Source organism: Oenanthe melanoleuca, chromosome 24 (genome assembly GCF_029582105.1).
Source record: "Oenanthe melanoleuca isolate GR-GAL-2019-014 chromosome 24, OMel1.0, whole genome shotgun sequence".
Classification (NCBI taxonomy): domain Eukaryota; kingdom Metazoa; phylum Chordata; class Aves; order Passeriformes; family Muscicapidae; genus Oenanthe; species Oenanthe melanoleuca.
The window spans coordinates 2,502,121-2,520,891 of record NC_079357.1 but is presented as its reverse complement, the minus strand read 5'-3'; the positions used below and the strand labels follow the sequence as shown (position 1 = coordinate 2,520,891).

The following is an 18,771-nucleotide window of genomic DNA, read 5'->3' as shown; positions in this document are numbered from 1 at the left end:
GCTTGCTCTCCCTCTCCTCACAGGTGGAAATCAGAGGAGGAAAGAAATGAATGAACAATGAGAGAAATTAAACACCACCAACAATTTGTTAATTTTCCAGCCCTTCCCTAGCCTTGCTTGAACTTGGGCACTGCTAAATGTCAATTTATGAGGGATCCCAGCTCCTGGTGTGTGGCTGGAATGGCCACAGCAGCTCTGCTGTGGCACAGGGATGGTTCAGGGACAGCTCAGCTGCTCAGGAGTTCTCACAGGGAGCAATTTCTCCCTGCATTGCTCCTCTGGGGCTGTGGGAGGTGACTCTGGCTCCTGGAAAGCTGGAATTTCCTGCTCTGTTTATTTTAAATCCCTCAGATGCTCTCCTGAGAGGCTGGAAGCATTCCTGGGTGGCAGGGAATAAAATTCTTTCTCTTCCAGCTTGAGCTTTTTGTGGAGCAAACAAACTGCTGGTGTTTGTTTTCCCAGTTTGTCAATAAATCCCAGGGATTTGTTGCCTTGTTTATAAATTTGGGCAGGAGATGAACCCTCAGGATGTATTTGCACAATTCCTGGCACAGCTTGGCCTTGATCTCAGCAGAAATATTCACGTGCAGGTGCCATTATTCAGCTTCTAATGCATTGGTGATTTTCCCTCCCAGTTTTCAGAAGCATTATTCCAAAATTCATGCAGGTGGGAGCAAATTACTTGGAGGAATTCCTGAGAACCAAATGGAATAATTTAACAGAAGATTTAGATATTTATGTACACTCTCAAGGCTCTAAGAGCACACGGATGTACAGTAAATTGTCAATAGATTATTGGAAATAGCTGATTTAACTTTATTTTTGCTCCCTTTTGACCAAGAGGCTCAGAAACCTCTGCAAGTCTGGACCAAACCACCTGACTCTGAAGGCAAAATACAAATTACAGCTCAGCTCTGAGGAGTTAATTCAGGAATTCCTGGGAAAAAATGTGCAGGCCAAGGTTATGAAGACAATCAGTGCTCACTGCTGAAATAATTGCTGATGAAATATGAAATAATCTGAGATTTTCACAGTAGAAATGAGCTGGAAACTCCAGCAGTGCTGAGGGTTGGGTTAATGAATGTCCTCAGAGAATCAGCTGTGATGTTCATCATTCCCTAAATTCTGCTTGGCACAAACTGAGCACTGGGAGAAGGAAATGGGATTTTTCATCACCATGGCCCATCAGGGATCAAGTCCTTTCTTCCAAGGTCATGCAGGAAATAAAATAAGACAGAGTAGCCCAAAGATTCAGATGAGTGTTTAAATTTGTCCTTCTTATCTGCTAATCTTTAAATATCCATATCAGCCAAAATTAATTAAAAATAAGTGGAATTGAGTGGAACTGGAATTAAAAATAAGAGTGGAATTGTAACCACAATTTTCCTGGTGACAGGCTGTGAAAATTGACTTTTTCTTTGGAATTTTATGGAATTCCCAAACAGTTGCACACACCAACCTCAAGCAATACAGAAAAACAGAGAAGAGAAAATAAATTCCTTACAGCTCAAGGACCAGAAGGCACCTCAATAGCAGCTTGTTATTATTTGGTATCAGATGAAATCAAAAAAAAGAAGAAAAGTAATAAAAAAGGGAAGGTCAAGACTCATCTCACTAAAAAAAAATCACAGTTTCCCCCAAGGTTTTCAGCAATAACAAGACCTGGACACAAGTTTTGCAAAAGACAATTTTTTTTTTGGTTGTTTGTTTGGTTTTTTTGTTTTTGTTTTTGTTTTTTTGTAAAGGAAAAAAAATAAGAAGACTCTAAAATACTTAATTAAAAAAAAAAAAAAAGGAAGAAAAAAAAAACAAAACAAAAAAGCACCTTTAGAAAGGGAGCAGGAGGAGCAAAGCAAGTGGATGGGGAGCAAGGCTCCCACCCAGCACGGGGCTGCGGTGAAATGAACTCAAACCTCGGCTCAGTTTGGGGGCTGTGCGTGCCAGGGGCAGCAGGAGGGACCCTCCTTCCTTTTGGGGAGCTCTGGGGCAGGCGGGGACCGACGGACGGACGGACGGACGGACAGAGAGACGCGCGGCAAGCGGAGCAGCCATGCGAGGACAGCGAAGCAGGGGCTCGCCCCGGGGGGACAGGGAGAGTGTCACGATGTCACGATGATGTCACGATGATGTCACGATGTCACCCCGGGGCTGGGGAGGGGCTGGGCGCCGGTTCGAGCCCCGGCACATCCCCGGCGGGGAAGGGAAGGCACTGAGCGCCCCGAGCATCGGCGCTGGGCAGAGCTGCTCTCCCGGCTGCAGCAGCTCTCAGTGGAGGTAGGTGGGCTGGTTCCATCGGTACCACGAGCTGCGGGCGACAGAAAGATCAGATTTGTCTTTAAAAACCTGCTGCTGGATCAAACTTAGAGATAAAAGGAACAACGTGATGGATTCCACTCATTGGTGAATGGGGAAAGATGTTTCCCTTTGCAATCAAACTGCTGGTAAATGAAATTGGATATTGGAAGATGAAAGGAGCAACGGGGGAAAAAACTATGAATTCTGTAAGAATGAAAAATGAAAAGGGAGGGTTGTACATGAGAGGGGAATCTCAGGTGTTTGGGAAGTCTGTGCCTCTCAGGTACCTCAGCAATGGGGAAAGAACTTCTGTCCCTGCACAGGACACCCCAACAATGTCCCTGAGAGGTCACACACCAAGCTTCACACAGCAGCTCTCCACATGGCTGCTTCCCTGTTCCTCCTGGAGATCCCAGTGCTTTCCCCAAGCCCCCAATGCCCTGGGCTGGTGTTTTGGTGTTTATTTTGTTTGTCTTTTTTTTGTTTTGTTTGTTTGTTTTGACTTTTTGTTGCTTTTTGTTTGCTTGTTTGCAGTTCTTTTGGGGGTTTTTTTGTTTGTTTTTTTGGTTTTGTTGGTTTGTTTGTTTGGATTTTTTTTTTGTGTTTTTTTTTTTTTTTTTTTTTTTTTTTTTTGGGGTGGGTTTTTGTGGGGGGTTTTTCGGTTTTTTTTTGGGGGGGGTGGGGTGGAAACTGTGCCTTACCCTGAAGAGTTGAAGCCAGAAGAGTTCATGGCAGCTTTGGAGTTGCTCTGGGCTGTGCCAGGGCTGCTGGCATGGAGGGCACTGCCAGGGGATGAGGGCCTGCTGGAGTTCCCTGGGGAGCACGAGGATGTCACTGCATGGGAGAGAGCACCCTGAGCCTGGCACCTCCTGCTCCAAATCCCCCCAAATCCCTGTGCCCATCCCGTGGCTCCCCTGGTTCCCTGATCTGGGGGAGGTGGGGGACCCCAGGAATGTCCCCTGGAGAAGCTGGAGGACCCCAGGAATGGTCTCTGTCCCTATATCTGGGAATCCCAAGTCCCCACATAGGTCTGACACTGACCCACCCTTTATCTGGCTCCTCTATTCCCTGCCCTGGAGAAGGTGGAGGATCCCAGAAATGTTCCCTGTCCCCATATCTGGGAATCCCAGGTCCCCAAGGAGATCTGATTCTAACCCACCCTTTATTGGCTCTGATTCCCTGCTCTGGGGGAGGTGGGGGACCCAGGAATGTCCCCTGTCCCTATATCTGGGAATCCCAGTTCCCCCCAAGGAGATCTGACTCTAACCCACCCTTTATCTGGCTCTGATTCCCTGCCCTGAGGGAGGTGGGGAACCCCAGGAATGTTTCCCCCCCACCCCAGGAATATCCCCTGGAGAAGGTGGGTGACCCCAGGAATGTTCCCTATATTTGGGAATCCCAGTTCCCCAAGGAGATCTGACTCTAACCCACCCTTTTATTTGTGCCTCCCACACCTAAACCCCCCAGCCTGGGATTATACTGGAAATGTTATTTTGCCCAATGTTTTCCATGTTTTCATCCCACCCAACAGCAAGACTGGGCTGTGTGGGGGCACCTCCCCTGGCCAGAGCCAAGATCTGGTGAAGGTTTTCCTGCAGATGTGACCCAGAAATGGAGGGGGCAGGGAGAGGAGGAGGGGAGGGAGGGTTCCCAGTCTCACCAGTCCCGGGCATGGTGCTGTGCACTGGGTTGACGGAGAGGGGCCCCAAGGAGCCTGAGGTAGAGACCTGGCAGAGCAGAGGCAGGCAGTGAGCTCTGGGCAGGGAGAAATCCCATCCTGGCACTGCTCACAGCCCCTGGGCAGCTCCCACCACCCCAGCTGGGGCTCTCATGGCTGCTCCATTCATATTCCAGAGGAGAAACACCATTCCCATACCCACAGCCATGGGAAGAAATCAGAATTAGCACTGCACATTCCTAAGTGTATGGATCAGCCTGAGATGATCAGATTTTCTGCAAGTCCCAAGATAAATTGGAGGAGCTGCTGCCCTTTTGGTGTCCCTTGGGCATTCCCAGCTCTGTCTATTTTGGGTACAAAAAAATCCCAATCTCCCTTAGGGAGCTGAATTCTCAGGTGACAATTGGCAATTTGGGAGCTGCCATGCAATTAGCATTTAATCCTGAGGGCACTTTGTCCAGAGGCTGATGAGCAAGGCTCACTCTGGACAGCAGTCACAGGGAATTATTGGGAATTATTCACCCAAGCTCCTGCTGTGGGAATCCAAAGATTTGTTTTAGGGACCAAACAGGTTGGGCCAAACTTCCTGTGATGTTTTCCTGCTTTCTGATGGAGATTTCAAGATAAAATTCAGACTCTGCCTCCTGTCACTTTTAAATGGCAAAGTCACCAAGCAGCTCTTAAATGAAGCAGCAGAAATGCAGCTAAATTGGTATCAGTGTCATCCTCACACCCCATTAATTCTGGAAAGATTTTCTTTATCAATCTCAAGAGGAAAAGCTTTGGGACAGCATTGTGATTTGACTAAATTACCCCACAATTAAACTAATCAATCCCTCCAAGGAAATTTATCTTTTCTTTCTACAGCTTTCAATAAACAGAATCATCACTTAATGAACTGTTATCATTCAGCTGATTGGCTTGTGATGGATGCAGCAATAACAATAATAGGTGCTGTGGGTCCCAGTCTCACCAGTCTGGAGTTGTAGATGGGTGATTTGATGGGGGATGGCATGGGGCAGCTGATCCGCTTCTCCTTCTGGCGCCGGTTGCAGAACCAGACCCGAACCACCTCCTTCTCCATGGAGAGCTGCTCTGCTATCAAGGAGATCTCCTCTGAGCTGGGCTTGGGGTTCTGCTGAGAGAGGCAGGAGGTTAAAAAACCCCAAAAACACCAGGAAATCTCCTCTGAGCTGGGCTTGGGGTTCTGCTGAGAGAGGCAGGAGGTTAAAAAAGCCCCAAAATGCACAAGGAGATCTCTGAAGTGCAATTTGGGTCCTGCTGAGAGAGGCAGGAGGTTAAAAAACCCCAAAAACACCAGGAGATCTTGGAACTGAGCTTGTGCTTCTGCTGAGAGAGGCAGAAGGTTAAAAAACCCCAAAAAGCACAAGGAAGTCTTGGCTTGGGGCTCTGTTGAGTGGCAGGAGGCTAAAAAAGCCCCAAAAAGCACCAGGAAATCTTGGAACTGGGCTTGGGGTTCTGTTAAGAGAGGCAGAAGGTTAAAAAAGCCTCAAAAAGCACCAGGAAATCTCTGAACTGGATTTTGGGTCCTGCTGAGAGAGGCAGGAGGTTAAGCCCCAAAAAGCAAAAGGAAATCTTGGCTTGGGGCTCTGTTGAGAGGCAGGAGGCTAAAAAAGCCCAAAAAAACACCAGGAAATCTTGGAACTGGGCTTGGGGTTCTGCTGAGAGAGGCAGGAGGTTAAAAAACCTCAAAAATACCAGGAAATCTCCTCTGAGCTGGGCTTGGGGGTCTGCTGGGAGAGGCAGGAGGTTAAAAAAACACAAAAAGCACAAGGAAATCTCTGAACTGGGCTTGGGGTTCTGTTGAGAGAGGCAGGAGGTTAAAAAAGCCTCAAAAAGCACCAGGAAATCTCTGAACTGGATTTTGGGTTCTGCTGAGAGAGGCAGGAGGTTAAAAAACACCAAAATGCACAAGGAAATGTCTGAAGTGGATTTTGGGATTCTGCTGAGAGAGGCAGGAGGTTAAGCCCCAAAAAGCACCAGGAAATCTTGGAACTGGGCTTGGGGTTCTGCTGAGAGGCAGGAGATTAAAAAGCTCCCCCAAAAAAGCTCTGTGGGGTTTGCTCAGCATTGAAGCTCAGAAATGCCAGAGATACCTGGCACAGAGATGCCAAGATAATATTCCCACTACAGAAAATGCTTCTACCAGCTAAAAATGAGCTGCTAGAATGATCTGATGATGACTGAGCAGGTTTGGAAACCAAAAAAAAAACAAGCTGAGAAACAGTTTGGATTTGAGAAATTTCCAATGCAGTTTAGTCCAACTGATTAAAGCTCTGTTTGATGTCTGTAGTGATTTTTCTTGAATTTCTTGGAGCTTAAAAAGCAGAAGGGCTCCACTTGTGAATGAGTTGGGGAAAAATATTTGGAGCAACAAGTTCTGGGGTCTCAGAAGAGCTGCTGAATGTGAGCACAGAGCTCCTGTGACACATCTGCAACTCGAAAAAGAAACGAGCTGGGTGCAGAGATCAGCTTTGGCCCAGTGGTGATAATGGGGAAATGTGGTGCTAAAATTGTCATTCCCTTAGAACAACATTCAGCAAGGAAATAATTGGGAATTTCTTTGGGTTTAACACTTTACCTGCTAACTCCTTCAAGCATTTTTTAACCTACTGTCAAATAATTGGGAATTTCTTTGGGTGTAACACTTTTCCTGTTGTTTTTTTGAGCATTTTCCAACCTGCTGTCAAATAACCACCCCCAAAAAGCCTTTTTTTCTTGAGAGGACTCAAATGCCAGGCTCAGGCAGAGCTCCCAGCAGATGGGAAGATTTTCCCCTCACATCTTGGAATCTCTTCTCCAGCGTGGAGCGGATGTTGGTCTCGATGCTGGTCCTCTTCTTCCTTTTCCGTCCAAACATCTCGTTCACTGAGGGGTAGGAGTTGGGGGTGCTCATGGAGGAATCCAAAGGAGCAGATTCTGGGGGAAGAGGGAGGGGAAAAAGATTATCCAAGAAGGTAATGAGTTCTTTCCATTCCCAGATACTCTCTGTGAAACAAGGATGATTTCTAAAATAGAAAAACTATTCATACATTGCAGATCCTCCCTCTGATGATTAAAACTTCTCCAAATCCATGCATTTGTCCAAATCAAAGAAGAAAAACGTTTTAGCCCACACACCACATTCCCTCTGTGAGCCTGATTTCCATCCTGCCCTGACAGGGAGTGTTCCAATAATTTAATTTCACACAGAAAAGGATGTTGACCAAGGGCTGGGTGAGGCACGAGGCTGAAGTGAGGTCAGCACAGGACACCACCCCAAATCCTGCTGCCCCTGGGAATTCCCCCTGAGTGAATTCCTTCCTTCTCCACCTGGGCTGAGCCCTGAGCACCCCAGCAGCTCCTGCCCTTCTCTTGCAGCTCCCACAGGGAGGGACTGGAGCCTCCTGGCTGGATCCTCTCCTGCTGCTGCCATTTCTGCCTTGCTGTCACCTACCTGCATCACTGAGCCACTTCTCCAGCAGGGGCTTGAGCTTGCACATGTTCTTGAAGCTGAGGTTGAGAGCCTCGAAGCGGGAGATGGTGGTCTGGCTGAAATCATTGCCGTAGAGCTTCCCCATGGCCAGCCCCACGTCGCCCTGCAGGGACACCCCGAGCCTGCTGTGAGCACAGGCAAACCCCTCCCAAACCACAGCCACAGGTCAGCCAGGCTGGAAAAGCTTTGGGATCATCAGGTCCAACCTGTGACCAAGCTGAGTCAGCAGGAGAAACAGAAACTGGTGAATTCCCAGTGGATCCATAGGAAGAAGACAAGGCTGTTAGCATGGAAATTAACTTTAAAAGATGCATGAAGCATTTTTGTAGTTAGACTACAAAAGTAAATGTGCATAGATGCCTTATTAACTTCTTGCAAAACTTTTGCCAAATATATTGCTGCTAATTGCTTTGCACCAATTAATTTAATAAGTTATTGTGACGTAGCCAATGACTTAAGACCATGGTTTGTTAAGTGTATATAAAGAATAAAGGAAACACCATTGTTATTCTGTTCAGGTGTGTGTGTGTCACATCCAAGCCACAGTGACAGCCCAGCACCTCCTCATCAACTCATAAAAGTGACACATCCAGGCTTTTTATAAACTGTGACTCCACCACCTCCCTGGGCAGACAATTCCAGTGCCCAATCACTCTTTCAGTAAAGAATTTATTCCTAATGCAGCCTAAACTCCCCCTCAGGCTGCTCCCAGGATAGTTTCAGTCTTGTTTCCATGACTTGCCTGCCAGGGAAAGTGGATTTTTTCCCCCAGGAATGTGCCCCCACCCCTGAACACTGAAGTGCAGATATCCAGGTCATGGTGGTGAGGTGCTAGGAGGGGTTTGTCTCTTTGTCTATCTGGGAAGGAATGCAGCCTTTCCTTCATGCACACCTCTGCCCCAGACCCACCTGTGTGAAGCCCAGCTTGATCCTCCTTTGTTTGAAAGTCTTGGCGAACTTTTCCAGCTCCTCCAGGTCGCTGGGCTCCTCAGAAGCTCCTGCTGGGGTCAGGTGCTTTGCCACTTGCAAGTGCTGGGGGACGTCCAGGTGGGGCTCAACCGAGGAGCCAGGGAGGCCAGAGCGACCCACAGCCTGTCCAAAAAACGTGCTCAGAGTCACAAAAATAGAAAAAGACTCTGTTTGCTGTGCCTTTGGCCCTCCCTGAACCAGGAGTTCAGCAGATGTGCTCTTACCTGGGAGGCCAGGCTGGGTCCAGGCTGGGAGAGGAGGAGGCTGCCCTGCTGCTGAGGGAAGGAGAGGAGGTTTGGCTGCAAAGCTGAGGAAAAAAAAAAAGCACATCTGGTCAGGGAACACCTCCGGGAAAGCCCAGAGTGGGAAGCAAATTTATTATTTAATTTATTATTTAATTTATTGTTTCATGTATTGTTTCATGTATTGTTTCATGTATTATTTCGTTTATTATTTTCATTTATTATTTAATTTATTATTTAATGTATTATTTCATGTATTATTTAATATATTATTTCATATATTATTTCATGTATTATTTCATGTATTGTTTCATATATTATTTCATGTATTATTTCATGTATTGTTTCATGTATTATTTCATGTATTGTTTCATATATTATTTCATGTATTATTTCATATATTATTTCATGTATTATTTCATGTATTATTTCATGTATTGTTTCATGTATTGTTTCATGTATTATTTCATTTATTATTTCATGTATTATTTCATGTATCGTTTCATATATTATTTCATGTATCATTTCATTTGTTATTTCATGTATTGTTTCATGTATCATTTCATATATTATTTCATGTATCATTTCATTTATTATTTCATGTATTGTTTCATGTATCATTTCATATATTATTTCATGTATCATTTCATGTATTATTTCATGTATTATTTCATGTATTATTTCATTTATTATTTCATTTATTATTTCATGTATTATTATTTCATGTATTATTATTTCATGTATTATTTCATGTATTATTTCATGTATTATTTCATTTATTATTTCTTTACACAAGAAATTCAGCCCTTAGGAACGTGTGTGGCTCTGAGCTGGATTATGAGAAAGAAAAAATTCTTCCCGTGGCTTTTTAGTCTGCAAGGGATTATTACAACAATGAGAGAAGTGAAATATCTCATTTGCTGATCCCTGTGTGTCACTCATCACACTCAGGCATTCTGGAGACCTCTAATCTTGATTTTAGCAGAAAATTTCCTACATCCTTCATGGGGATCCCTCTCAGTGCTTCATCATTGTAGCTCTTAGAAGAATGGACATCTTATTTCCAATATTTCCAACTTTCAGCCACTTGATCTTGTTAAAAAAAAAAAACAAAACAAAAAAACAACCCTGTTCCTCCAGTTAATCTCATGAGCCCTCCCACTCTGCTCTCAATTCTACATTTCATTTTCAAATGTCATTTGGAAGCCATCTGACCCTCTCTTTCCTACCCTACTGTATTTCAAATAAATTGAATTCCTTTCAGGATGTTGGAGCTGACACGAAATGATGCAAGGAAAAAAAAAAAAAAAAGGGAAATCCATAAAGCCAACAAAACCTGGGATTTATGGGGGCTGTGTAATTGTTTAGTTGACAAAGTGCCAAGTACAAGCCCATATCTCTCAGAGGGAATGCCCTACAGGATTAGGTTGTGTAGTTCCCTGGAAATTTAGTTGGTATCAAGTCCATTGTGAGTGACACCTATAGAATTTAGTGAGGATTTATAACCTAGCTCACAGCAGTCAATATATTTAATTGATTAGAACTGACAATTACAGGGAAATCCATAGAAATGTATGGACTTCTGCTAATAAAAGGGAAAACAGATAATCTCCAGAATCAATCACTCCCCCTCTCTCTTTCTGCCTTTTCTTATTTAATTTAGACCTGATGTGCACAATCCAATTTATTCACTTAGGCTGGGGTTGGAATAAGCTTTTCCTAACGCTGGAAAAACTCAGAATTTCAAATCCAGGCTGGTAATGAGGTGCAGGTAATTAATCACTGCAATGGCTTTGCCCTGGGACATGGCAGATGCTCTGTCATTTGGAGTCTTTAAAATCATGATTGAACACCTCAGCTCCAGCTCCCAGGGAAATGAAGGGCTGGATTCAGGAATCACCAGCTGGGATGAAGATTTCAGCAGCAATATTTAGGCTGACAGGGTTCCCAAAATCTCAGTTCCTTCCCACCTTTACAGAGCTCTCCCACTCCTGGCTCGGGGGTGTCAGGATTTGGAATCAGGGAATGAGGAATAAGACCTGGGAGTTTATCTGACAGCTTCAAAAACTAAAAATTCATATATCCCTATTGGAAAGGTTCACAAAATTCACAAAAAATCCATTCATGGACCCACAGTCCAAACTCAGGAGACACTCAGAGCATTCCCTGATGGCCCCAGGGACAATTCTGGAATATTTTCTGCCTTCCTTCAAGTGGAGAAAACTCCATTGAACCAAATTCCACAAAGCCATCCTGAGCTTCACTTTCACTCCCCTTTCACTGGCTGTGCATGTGGCAAAAAGATCATTAAAACTTGGTAATCAGCCATGCAAATGGAAATGTCCTGCACAAAAAACCAACTCCTGGCCAGAATATCCAGCCCTGGTCAAGCCTGGAATGGGTGACAACCAGAGCTGCCAAAAAAAGTCACTGAACAGATAAATTTTAATCTGTCAAAGGCAGCAAGTTCTGCTTTGCAGTAAAAGATGTTTATTATTCATGAATAAAAGCAGGCAGCAAGAAATTGATTGTCCTGACTATATTTCAAACAAACTAATTCAAAATTGTTTGTAAATATACATCAAGTATCTTCATCCATCACTCAGCACCATTTGGCAGAGAGGAGAATTTATATGTTGTCAGGAGGAAATAAATTCCCCACTTGCTTTTGGAGTGTGTGAATCAGTGGGTTCAAGCTGCAGAGATTTAAGGTTGTAATCCTGAATTTTAGTTTGTGTGGAGGGAGCTCTGTGCTGGGATAAATCAGGAAGAAAAGGGTCCAAGTCCCATTGGACCTGCCAGGTTATGAATTAAAGCCTAAAGCATCCTCCAAACACATCCCTGGGGTGGGAGAAATGCTGTAATAATTCTGAGGGTAAAAAGAGAATTACTCAGGGACTTTCTCAAGCACTGGGTGATCCCTCAGTGCTTCCCTGGAGCTGATTTCTCTGTTCCAGGAGCAGGGAGACCTTTCCTGCCCCATGGAACACCCAAACCTCTCACTCTGATCCCAGAGCTGCTCCTGGACCAGTTCTGCTCCTCCCTCCAAGCAATCAGCCCGACCTCTGCTGAGCTCTCTGGAATTAATGAGTGTTGGAGTCAGCGAGTCAGGGGTCTCTCTGAATTTTTCAGGGAGAAATCAGAGTGCAGAGATTGAATTAAAGCCTTTGGATGGATTGAAGCACATTAAGCCACTCACACATAAAGTAGACATTTAAGCAGAAGTAAGTTATTAAGTTTTAGGGTGAGTTGTAATGTTTTCAATAAGGGAAAAGTTTTAAATGCTACAGTAGTAATTCGAGTTTTAGTGAAGGTTAAAATATACTGATATCCTCAGTAACCCATAGTTGTAGACAAGACTTAAACATAATAAAGCTACAGTAAGAACATTGCTGACACTTTTCAAATAAAACAAGATAAAGTGTATGTGTAGTTTTATACATAACCTGGTGTGCTAAGAAACTAGAATTCTAGTAAGTTAGAGTGGTGGTCTGAGCTTGCATCTCAGCTTGTTAGAAAAATCCTGTATAAGAGTATATATTAAAGAGAGTTGTTGCTTTTAGCCACTTGCTGTTGTTTTTGCCTTTTGCTTTTTGCCTTTGGCTCTTGCCAGAGCTTCCAGCCATTCCCTCATTGCTCCAGCTTTGCCTTTGCCTTTTGCTTTTCTTGCCTTTCTGCTTTCTCCCACTGTTTTTGTGGCTGTCAGAGCCTCCCAAACGAGGGGTGGGATGGTCCCCAGGAGCAGCTCCGAGGTTCTGCTGTCCCCAGCGCGGGCTGGCGTCCCTGCCTGGCCCCAAGGTGGCACTCGAGGAGCGCTCAAGGCTCGGGCACAGCAGCATCTGCAGCTGGATGCTCCCACAACGGGCTTGGGATCATCCCAGGGTGGGAACATCGCTGTGGGAACAGGCAGCATCAAAAAAAGCCAACAGCCACAATATCCCTAAATATTTATCCATTTCTGGTGCCTTAGGATTTTAGTTTTTCTATTTTCCATCTATTTGTAACCCTGCAATTCTTCAGTGTAGAACTCCAAACTCCATATCCAGTGGGAGCTGCTGCTCTCCCATTTTGGGCAGACACAACAATTCCTCTCCTGGCACCAAGGACACCTGAGGCCCAGAGAGATGGAAATAAAAATGAGTTGGGGGAGCAAACTTGGGGTAAATGACTTCATTACCTGAAGCTGTAATTGGAAGATTAACCCCCAAAAATGCAAATGGACCAAATTTATCAAAGTGTGAAACCTGTGACCCATTGTGCATTTTGGGTGCAGCCCCTGGGGGGCTTTGTCTGCCCTAAATGTATCTGAATCATTCAATGAATAGAACTGCTTTTTATTCTCTGAATTTTGCCTGCCCTCTGTTTTTAGGTAAGCCTGAAAAAGGCATCACCTCAGCTTTTCTTTCTCTTACCTTGCTGTCCTGCCTGGGACTGGGACAGAAGGAACTGGGGGACTGACTGCATGTGCCCAGGAAGCAGCACCAGCTGCTGCAGGGTGTGGAGAGAACTCATGTCCTACAGAAAAAAAATGCAAAGACAACAATAAAACTCATGGATTTATACTCCTCACACATCTACACTGAATTTGGGGGGCTGGAGGGCTGCAGGTCTAAAAGTTTCAGATGTAGGAGAAGATTCTGTGTATGCAGAGACATCCATGTGGAGAACTGTCAGCTTTTCCTTGGAAATGTTAATTCTCGATGACATTTTTGAGCTGCAGACCCAAAGGTTTCAGGTTTAGGGGAAGAACTCTCACTGGATTTGGGGAATTTGGGGGCTGGAGATCTGCAGGTCCAGAAGTTTCAAGTATAGGAGAGGAATTTGGTGCATACAGAGACATCCATGTGGAGAACTGTCTGCTTGTCCCTGGAAAAGTTAACTCTTGATAAAGACATTTTTGAGGCAATCAAACTCTGGTTGTTAGAACAGTGAAACCTCTTGGATTTCAGTCTCTTCAGACAAAGTATTTCCAGAGTGAACTGCCTAAAATCACACAGTAAATTGCAGCAGGCTGTCCCAGCTGCCCAACACTGCTTCCCACAGGATTGTTCTGAAGATTGGGGGGAATTGAGGAACCCCTAAATTGTATAATGGATCTGAATATCCTGTGAAAGAACAAGGGAAGGGATTACTGATCATCTGTGTGGCTGCCTGACATTCATCTCCCACTAGAATTTAACAAGAGCTAAGTGCTGAACTCCAAATTTTTTTACCATAGGAAAAAAAAATTCCCTCGAGGAATTAATTTCTTCCCTGGTGTAAATCAATTTGAGGCAACAACAGGCTCAGATTAGGAGTTAATCTGGTCTAGAATCCTATCTCCAACAATGGGTTTAACCAGACACTCATGAATGAGGAAGAGCAGGGCAAACATTATCAAACACTTCCCCACGGTGCTGTCTCAGCCTCCAATTATTTCCAGTCCAAGGGATTTCCTGACCATGGGGTGGTTTCCCTGCTTAGCAAACCCTGGGAGGAAATCTCATTTCAGCACGAGGAAAAACCCAGGAGGAAGATGAAGATTCACTTTTCCAATTCACCCTCTCGGGTTCCTTTTGCCACTGGCCAAAGGGATTTGGGGAGGGGGTCGGGGTCCCTCTTTTCCTGGATCCTGGGGGACCCAGGGTCACTCACCCCTGCAATTTGGCTCCCTGGCATCATGGATGATCCCTGCACCAGGTGACCCGACCGAGGGGGGATGGCAGATTGCAAGGAGTCGCTGAGATCCTCGGTTTTAATCTGCAAAAAAACCCCAAATAATTATGGAATGAGGGAGCAGGGATGAGCAGTGGGCAGCTGGGATCCAGGAGCTGGAAGAGGTTCCTCTCAGGGAATTTTCAGCTGTTCCCATTGCTGGAAATCAGGATCATTCCACACTCCTGCTCCCCATTCTACCCCATGGACAGTTTTCGTGCTCCGCCAAGCCCCTTTAATTTGCTCAATTAAAACAATTCAGGAAACAATTTCAAGCAGCTTTTCAAAGTGTAAAGCCTTTTGTGGAGTTTTAATGAAGACAAGAAGCAATTCTTCTTTCCAGATGACAACTCAAGTCCCCATAGAAGGGCTGGATATGGAAAACCTCTTATTTTTCCCTGGATGAAACAAAAAATGGTACAAGGGGATGGGAAAGGATAGGTTATGGAGTAAAAGACCTCAAAAAAGCAAAGCAATCTCCCACACTTAAAAACACAGCACTCCAGGCACCAAATGCATTTGTTCCATTTCTACCAAAAAACAACAAGAAATTGCAAGGAAAATTCTCCTTCCTCTGTTACAAGCTGTGGAAAAATAACTGAAAAACCTCACAGGTGTCCAGTGGTCTTTTTGAGCTACTTCAACAATCAAGCAAAATTCTTGTCCACAAGTAAAGAATGATTTTAAAATCCACATTCTTAGAAAAAAATGCACCCAGAGTCTAGAACTGAATCCTTGTTTCTGGTTTATTCCACAATCTCCGTGCTCATTTCTAGCATTGCTAATACATTTTAAAATACATGTTAAAAAATTAATTTCTTAAGAAGTAATACTAATAAACATCTGTTCCAATAATTGTAGTAGGTGAAATATTTTGGTAGTGTTAACTGGGACAGGAAGGAAGAGAGGATTTTGGAAGTTTTGAAGTTAATTCCTGAAAGGTGAGTGAGGAGTGTCCATGCACAGGGGACAGGTAAAAAAGAAAACACTGACCCAAACTTTTCCTCAGCACGAGAACACCCTGAACAAGGATTATTCCTCACCACAGCAAGAAGAGCCTCTAATTCCCATAAAACTGGAAAAACCAGGAGGACTCTACAAAGGACATGGCTGGAAACTCCTGAAGGTTCACCCTGACTCCTAAGACTGAACATGCCCAGATCCCTTCCAAACCCCACATCCCCAAAAATGAGGAGGGTCTTTGCCCCACTGATGGGGCCTTGAGGCCCTGCAACCTCCTGCCAGCAGAGGGGGACAGGAAATCCAGCTCTACAAACACCATCCCAAGAGAATATTTTGGGGTTGAAGGAGCTTTCCTGCCCGTTTGAGCAAAGCAAAGAAATACACGGAATAATTTCGGTTGGAACGCTACAATCGAGCCCAAGCTTTGATGGATCTCCATGAGAGGAAGAAAGGGGAAAATGGGATCACAAGGGGCTCAGCAGCTCCAGAAAAGGGAGCTGCAAGGTTCCCCTCTGAATTTTGGAAGGTGCTGCTCGGAGGGAAGGTGATTACAACACCCCCTTTCATTAACACTCGAGCTCTGGACACCGCCGAAACTCGTTTTGCAATAATCCCAGCTCCTTGCAACAAGAGGTAGACATGCTATGAATTCCAGTTCTTTCCTACCTTTCAGGTTGGCATGATCATCCCTCTTAGCCTGGCAGGGCAAAAAAAATAATAAAAACAAAATCAGGTGGAAAGATCTTCCCGATCGCTATCGACAGCGGTAAGTCACTAAATGTCAGGCAAAAAGGCTCAGGAGGACACCTGAGCCATCCAGTCACTCCAGGCACGTGGATTTGTGGATGTTCTGTGCATTAAAAAGAATCCATCGGAGGCAAAAAGAGGAAAAAAAAAAATATTTAAAAAAAAAAAAAAATTAGCGTTTGTCTGCTTCATCCAAGGCTGAGCAGTCCCAAGAAATGGAAGTTTTTGGCGTCTCAGAGAGCCGGGCTCTGGATCCCGCCTGAGCTGTGATCCCGCCAGGAGTGGGGTGTTGAAGAGGCACGAGCCATTTCCAAACTGAAATCAATTTTTCCAGCTGCCAAGCGGGACGAGCTGGCGTGGCTCCAGGGAGAAAGGGGTGTGTAGCCGCATCCCGGCATGGCTGGATGTGAGAACGGGAGGTGGGTTTGGCAAAGGACCGGTTCCCAATTTAAAAACAACAACATCTCCCACTGCTCCTTCTTCCCCCAGCCCTGGAATTCTCCCTCCTGCGCAGTGGGCGGGAACCTGGGCTCTGCTCTTGACAAATCCTTCTCCCCCTTGCACCTATTTCCTTCCATTGGGTTTAGGCTCAAATTTACCTCGCCCTCCTCTTCCTCTCCCCGACAGGCCTGCAGCTGGCTAATTGTTCATTAGCAAAAAACTTTGGGGATGGTTTATGCAAATCTTGCTCCTTCGCTTTTTTTTTTTTTTTTTCCCTGGCTAAACCGGCAATATTGCCAAGTGTGCATTTAAAGGAAAAAAAAAAAAAAAAAGAAAACCATAAAAACCCCAAAAAACCACACACATTGTGGGCGAGGCCACTCAATATCATGAGACTCCCTTAAAATAATGTAAATTTCAAGTTAATAAAAGGAGGGGAGGAGTTGCCTTTCTCCTTTCCCAGTGCATCTGCCTTGGGTTTGCAGAAAATGCCTGCAAATATGGGAAGAGTTTTCCCTGAGGACCAAAAAAACCCCAAAAGGTTGAAATGATGAAATCCTTGGAGAATCATCTCATGGGGGTATTTGATGGAATATTGCAAGTGAGAAACAGTGATTTGAGTAAAACCAGGAGCAGATCCCACTGGGATTGCTCAGGATCTTGGTTTTGTAGGATGATCATGGATGGGGAAATGGGAACGAGAAGTCATGGACAGGCTTTGTTCCCACTGAATTCTACTCTGATAAACAACAGCATTTAAGGAAAACAACCTTTTTGGGAATGGAATGGGAATGGGAATGGAGTGGGATGGAATGGGAATGGGAATGGGATGGGAATGGGAATGGGAATGGGAATGGGAATGGAGTGGGATGGAATGGGAGTGGAGTGGAGTGGAATGGAATGGAATGGAATGGAATGGAATGGAATGGAATGGAATGGAATGGAAGCTGCCCATGGCAAGGGGTTGGAATGGATGATCTTCCAACCCAAACCATTCCAAAAAAAACGAGCAGGGCAAAGAGCAGGAGCTGCAAATGCCCACGGCTGGGGTGAGGCGTGGGGGCTCTTGGCTGTGAATCTCCAGCACCTTCCTTGCCTGGAGCCCCAGGGGAGGCCCAGGGCAGGGCTGGGAGCAGGTAACGGCAGCTGGAGCCTCCTCGGGGCCAGGGCACGGATCACACTTGCAAATCTCAAGTGGATGTTTGGATGTTTTCACAGCCTCGAAACAGGGTCAGCCCCCGAGCAAGCCGAGTGAAAAACACAGGAAGGGTGGCTGGGTGGAAAAGAGAGAGTCCCTTCCGTAGCTGGCTTGAACAGCTGCAAGGATGGATGGTTTCTTACCTATCTCTGGCCTAAACACGAAAACAAAAAGCAAAACAAACTAAGAAACACACTGAGGGTGATGGAAAATGATCAAAGCTCCGGAGCCTGCTTGCGTAACTGATTTGTGGAAGGTGTTTCATAAACATTTCATAAGAAGGAGAATTATGAAGAAAACATCTCCCGACCTGCCTGCAATTACTGCACAAACTCTTCCTTACCAGTAGGAAGAAGGGGAGAGGAAAAAAAAAAAAAAAAAAAAAAAAAGTACATCTGTTTTGTAACTGATCTGTGAACTTCTGGCAAACGCTCGGCTCGTGAAAACATCCTGCAGACATCTTGCAGAGCTGTGGAGAGCTGGAAATTGGGAAGATTCTCCTGAGCAGCTCTGCTTGCTGCTATTCCCTTCAGATTGACCAGCCTTGGTTGGATCCCACTGGTTGGGCTGGAGCCCTCCGTGGGCAATCCCAGTTTAGGGATGATCTCAATGTGTTCCCCATCTATCAGAGCCCAAAATCCTCCCTGGGATGAGCTCCTGCTGTGACACACAGTGCTCCATCATACTCCACAGCAATTCAGAGCCTCCAATCCTCTCCCCAAGCCCAGGTCTGGCTCTCCTGTGCCAGCCCTCTCTGGTTATCAGGCAGGAACCACATTAGTGGGAGATGGAAGACAACCCTATTTGTTGTGAAGCTCCTACTTAGCCAGTGACCTCTTTGAAACACACTTATCTGCCTCCACATCTGCCTTATCTCACCGAGTTTAAGAGTTTGACTCACTCCCAGCCCTCCACAGCACAGGGGAGGAGAGGATCAGGTGCACACAGAGGGTCTGAGAAGGAACAGCTCAGCTCTGAGTCACCCCAAAACGCTTTGAGTCACCCCAAAGTGCTCCTCAGCACAGCAGGGCTGCCTCGAGCTGCCCCA

The 18,771-nt window shown here is 45.3% G+C and overlaps 1 protein-coding gene across 2 annotated transcripts in view; it reads right to left on the bottom strand.

The window, feature by feature from the left end:
- Positions 1 to 1,719: 1,719 nt before the first annotated feature.
- Positions 1,720 to 18,771, bottom strand: part of POU2F3 (POU class 2 homeobox 3) — a 40,945-nt gene continuing 23,893 nt past the window's right edge. The window contains exons 5-14 of one of the 2 annotated variants that reach the window (XM_056509719.1): positions 14,315 to 14,419; positions 13,093 to 13,195; positions 8,663 to 8,745; positions 8,379 to 8,561; positions 7,431 to 7,572; positions 6,777 to 6,913; positions 4,947 to 5,108; positions 3,956 to 4,022; positions 2,997 to 3,129; positions 1,720 to 2,305 (exon numbers count right to left, since the gene is read on the bottom strand). In XM_056509719.1, the coding sequence (XP_056365694.1) occupies positions 2,266 to 2,305; positions 2,997 to 3,129; positions 3,956 to 4,022; positions 4,947 to 5,108; positions 6,777 to 6,913; positions 7,431 to 7,572; positions 8,379 to 8,561; positions 8,663 to 8,745; positions 13,093 to 13,195; positions 14,315 to 14,419 (1,155 nt within the window). In that variant the 3' untranslated portion in view covers positions 1,720 to 2,265. The remainder of the gene's footprint in view (positions 2,306 to 2,996; positions 3,130 to 3,955; positions 4,023 to 4,946; positions 5,109 to 6,776; positions 6,914 to 7,430; positions 7,573 to 8,378; positions 8,562 to 8,662; positions 8,746 to 13,092; positions 13,196 to 14,314; positions 14,420 to 18,771) is intronic. The other variant, XM_056509720.1, reaches the window with a different exon arrangement.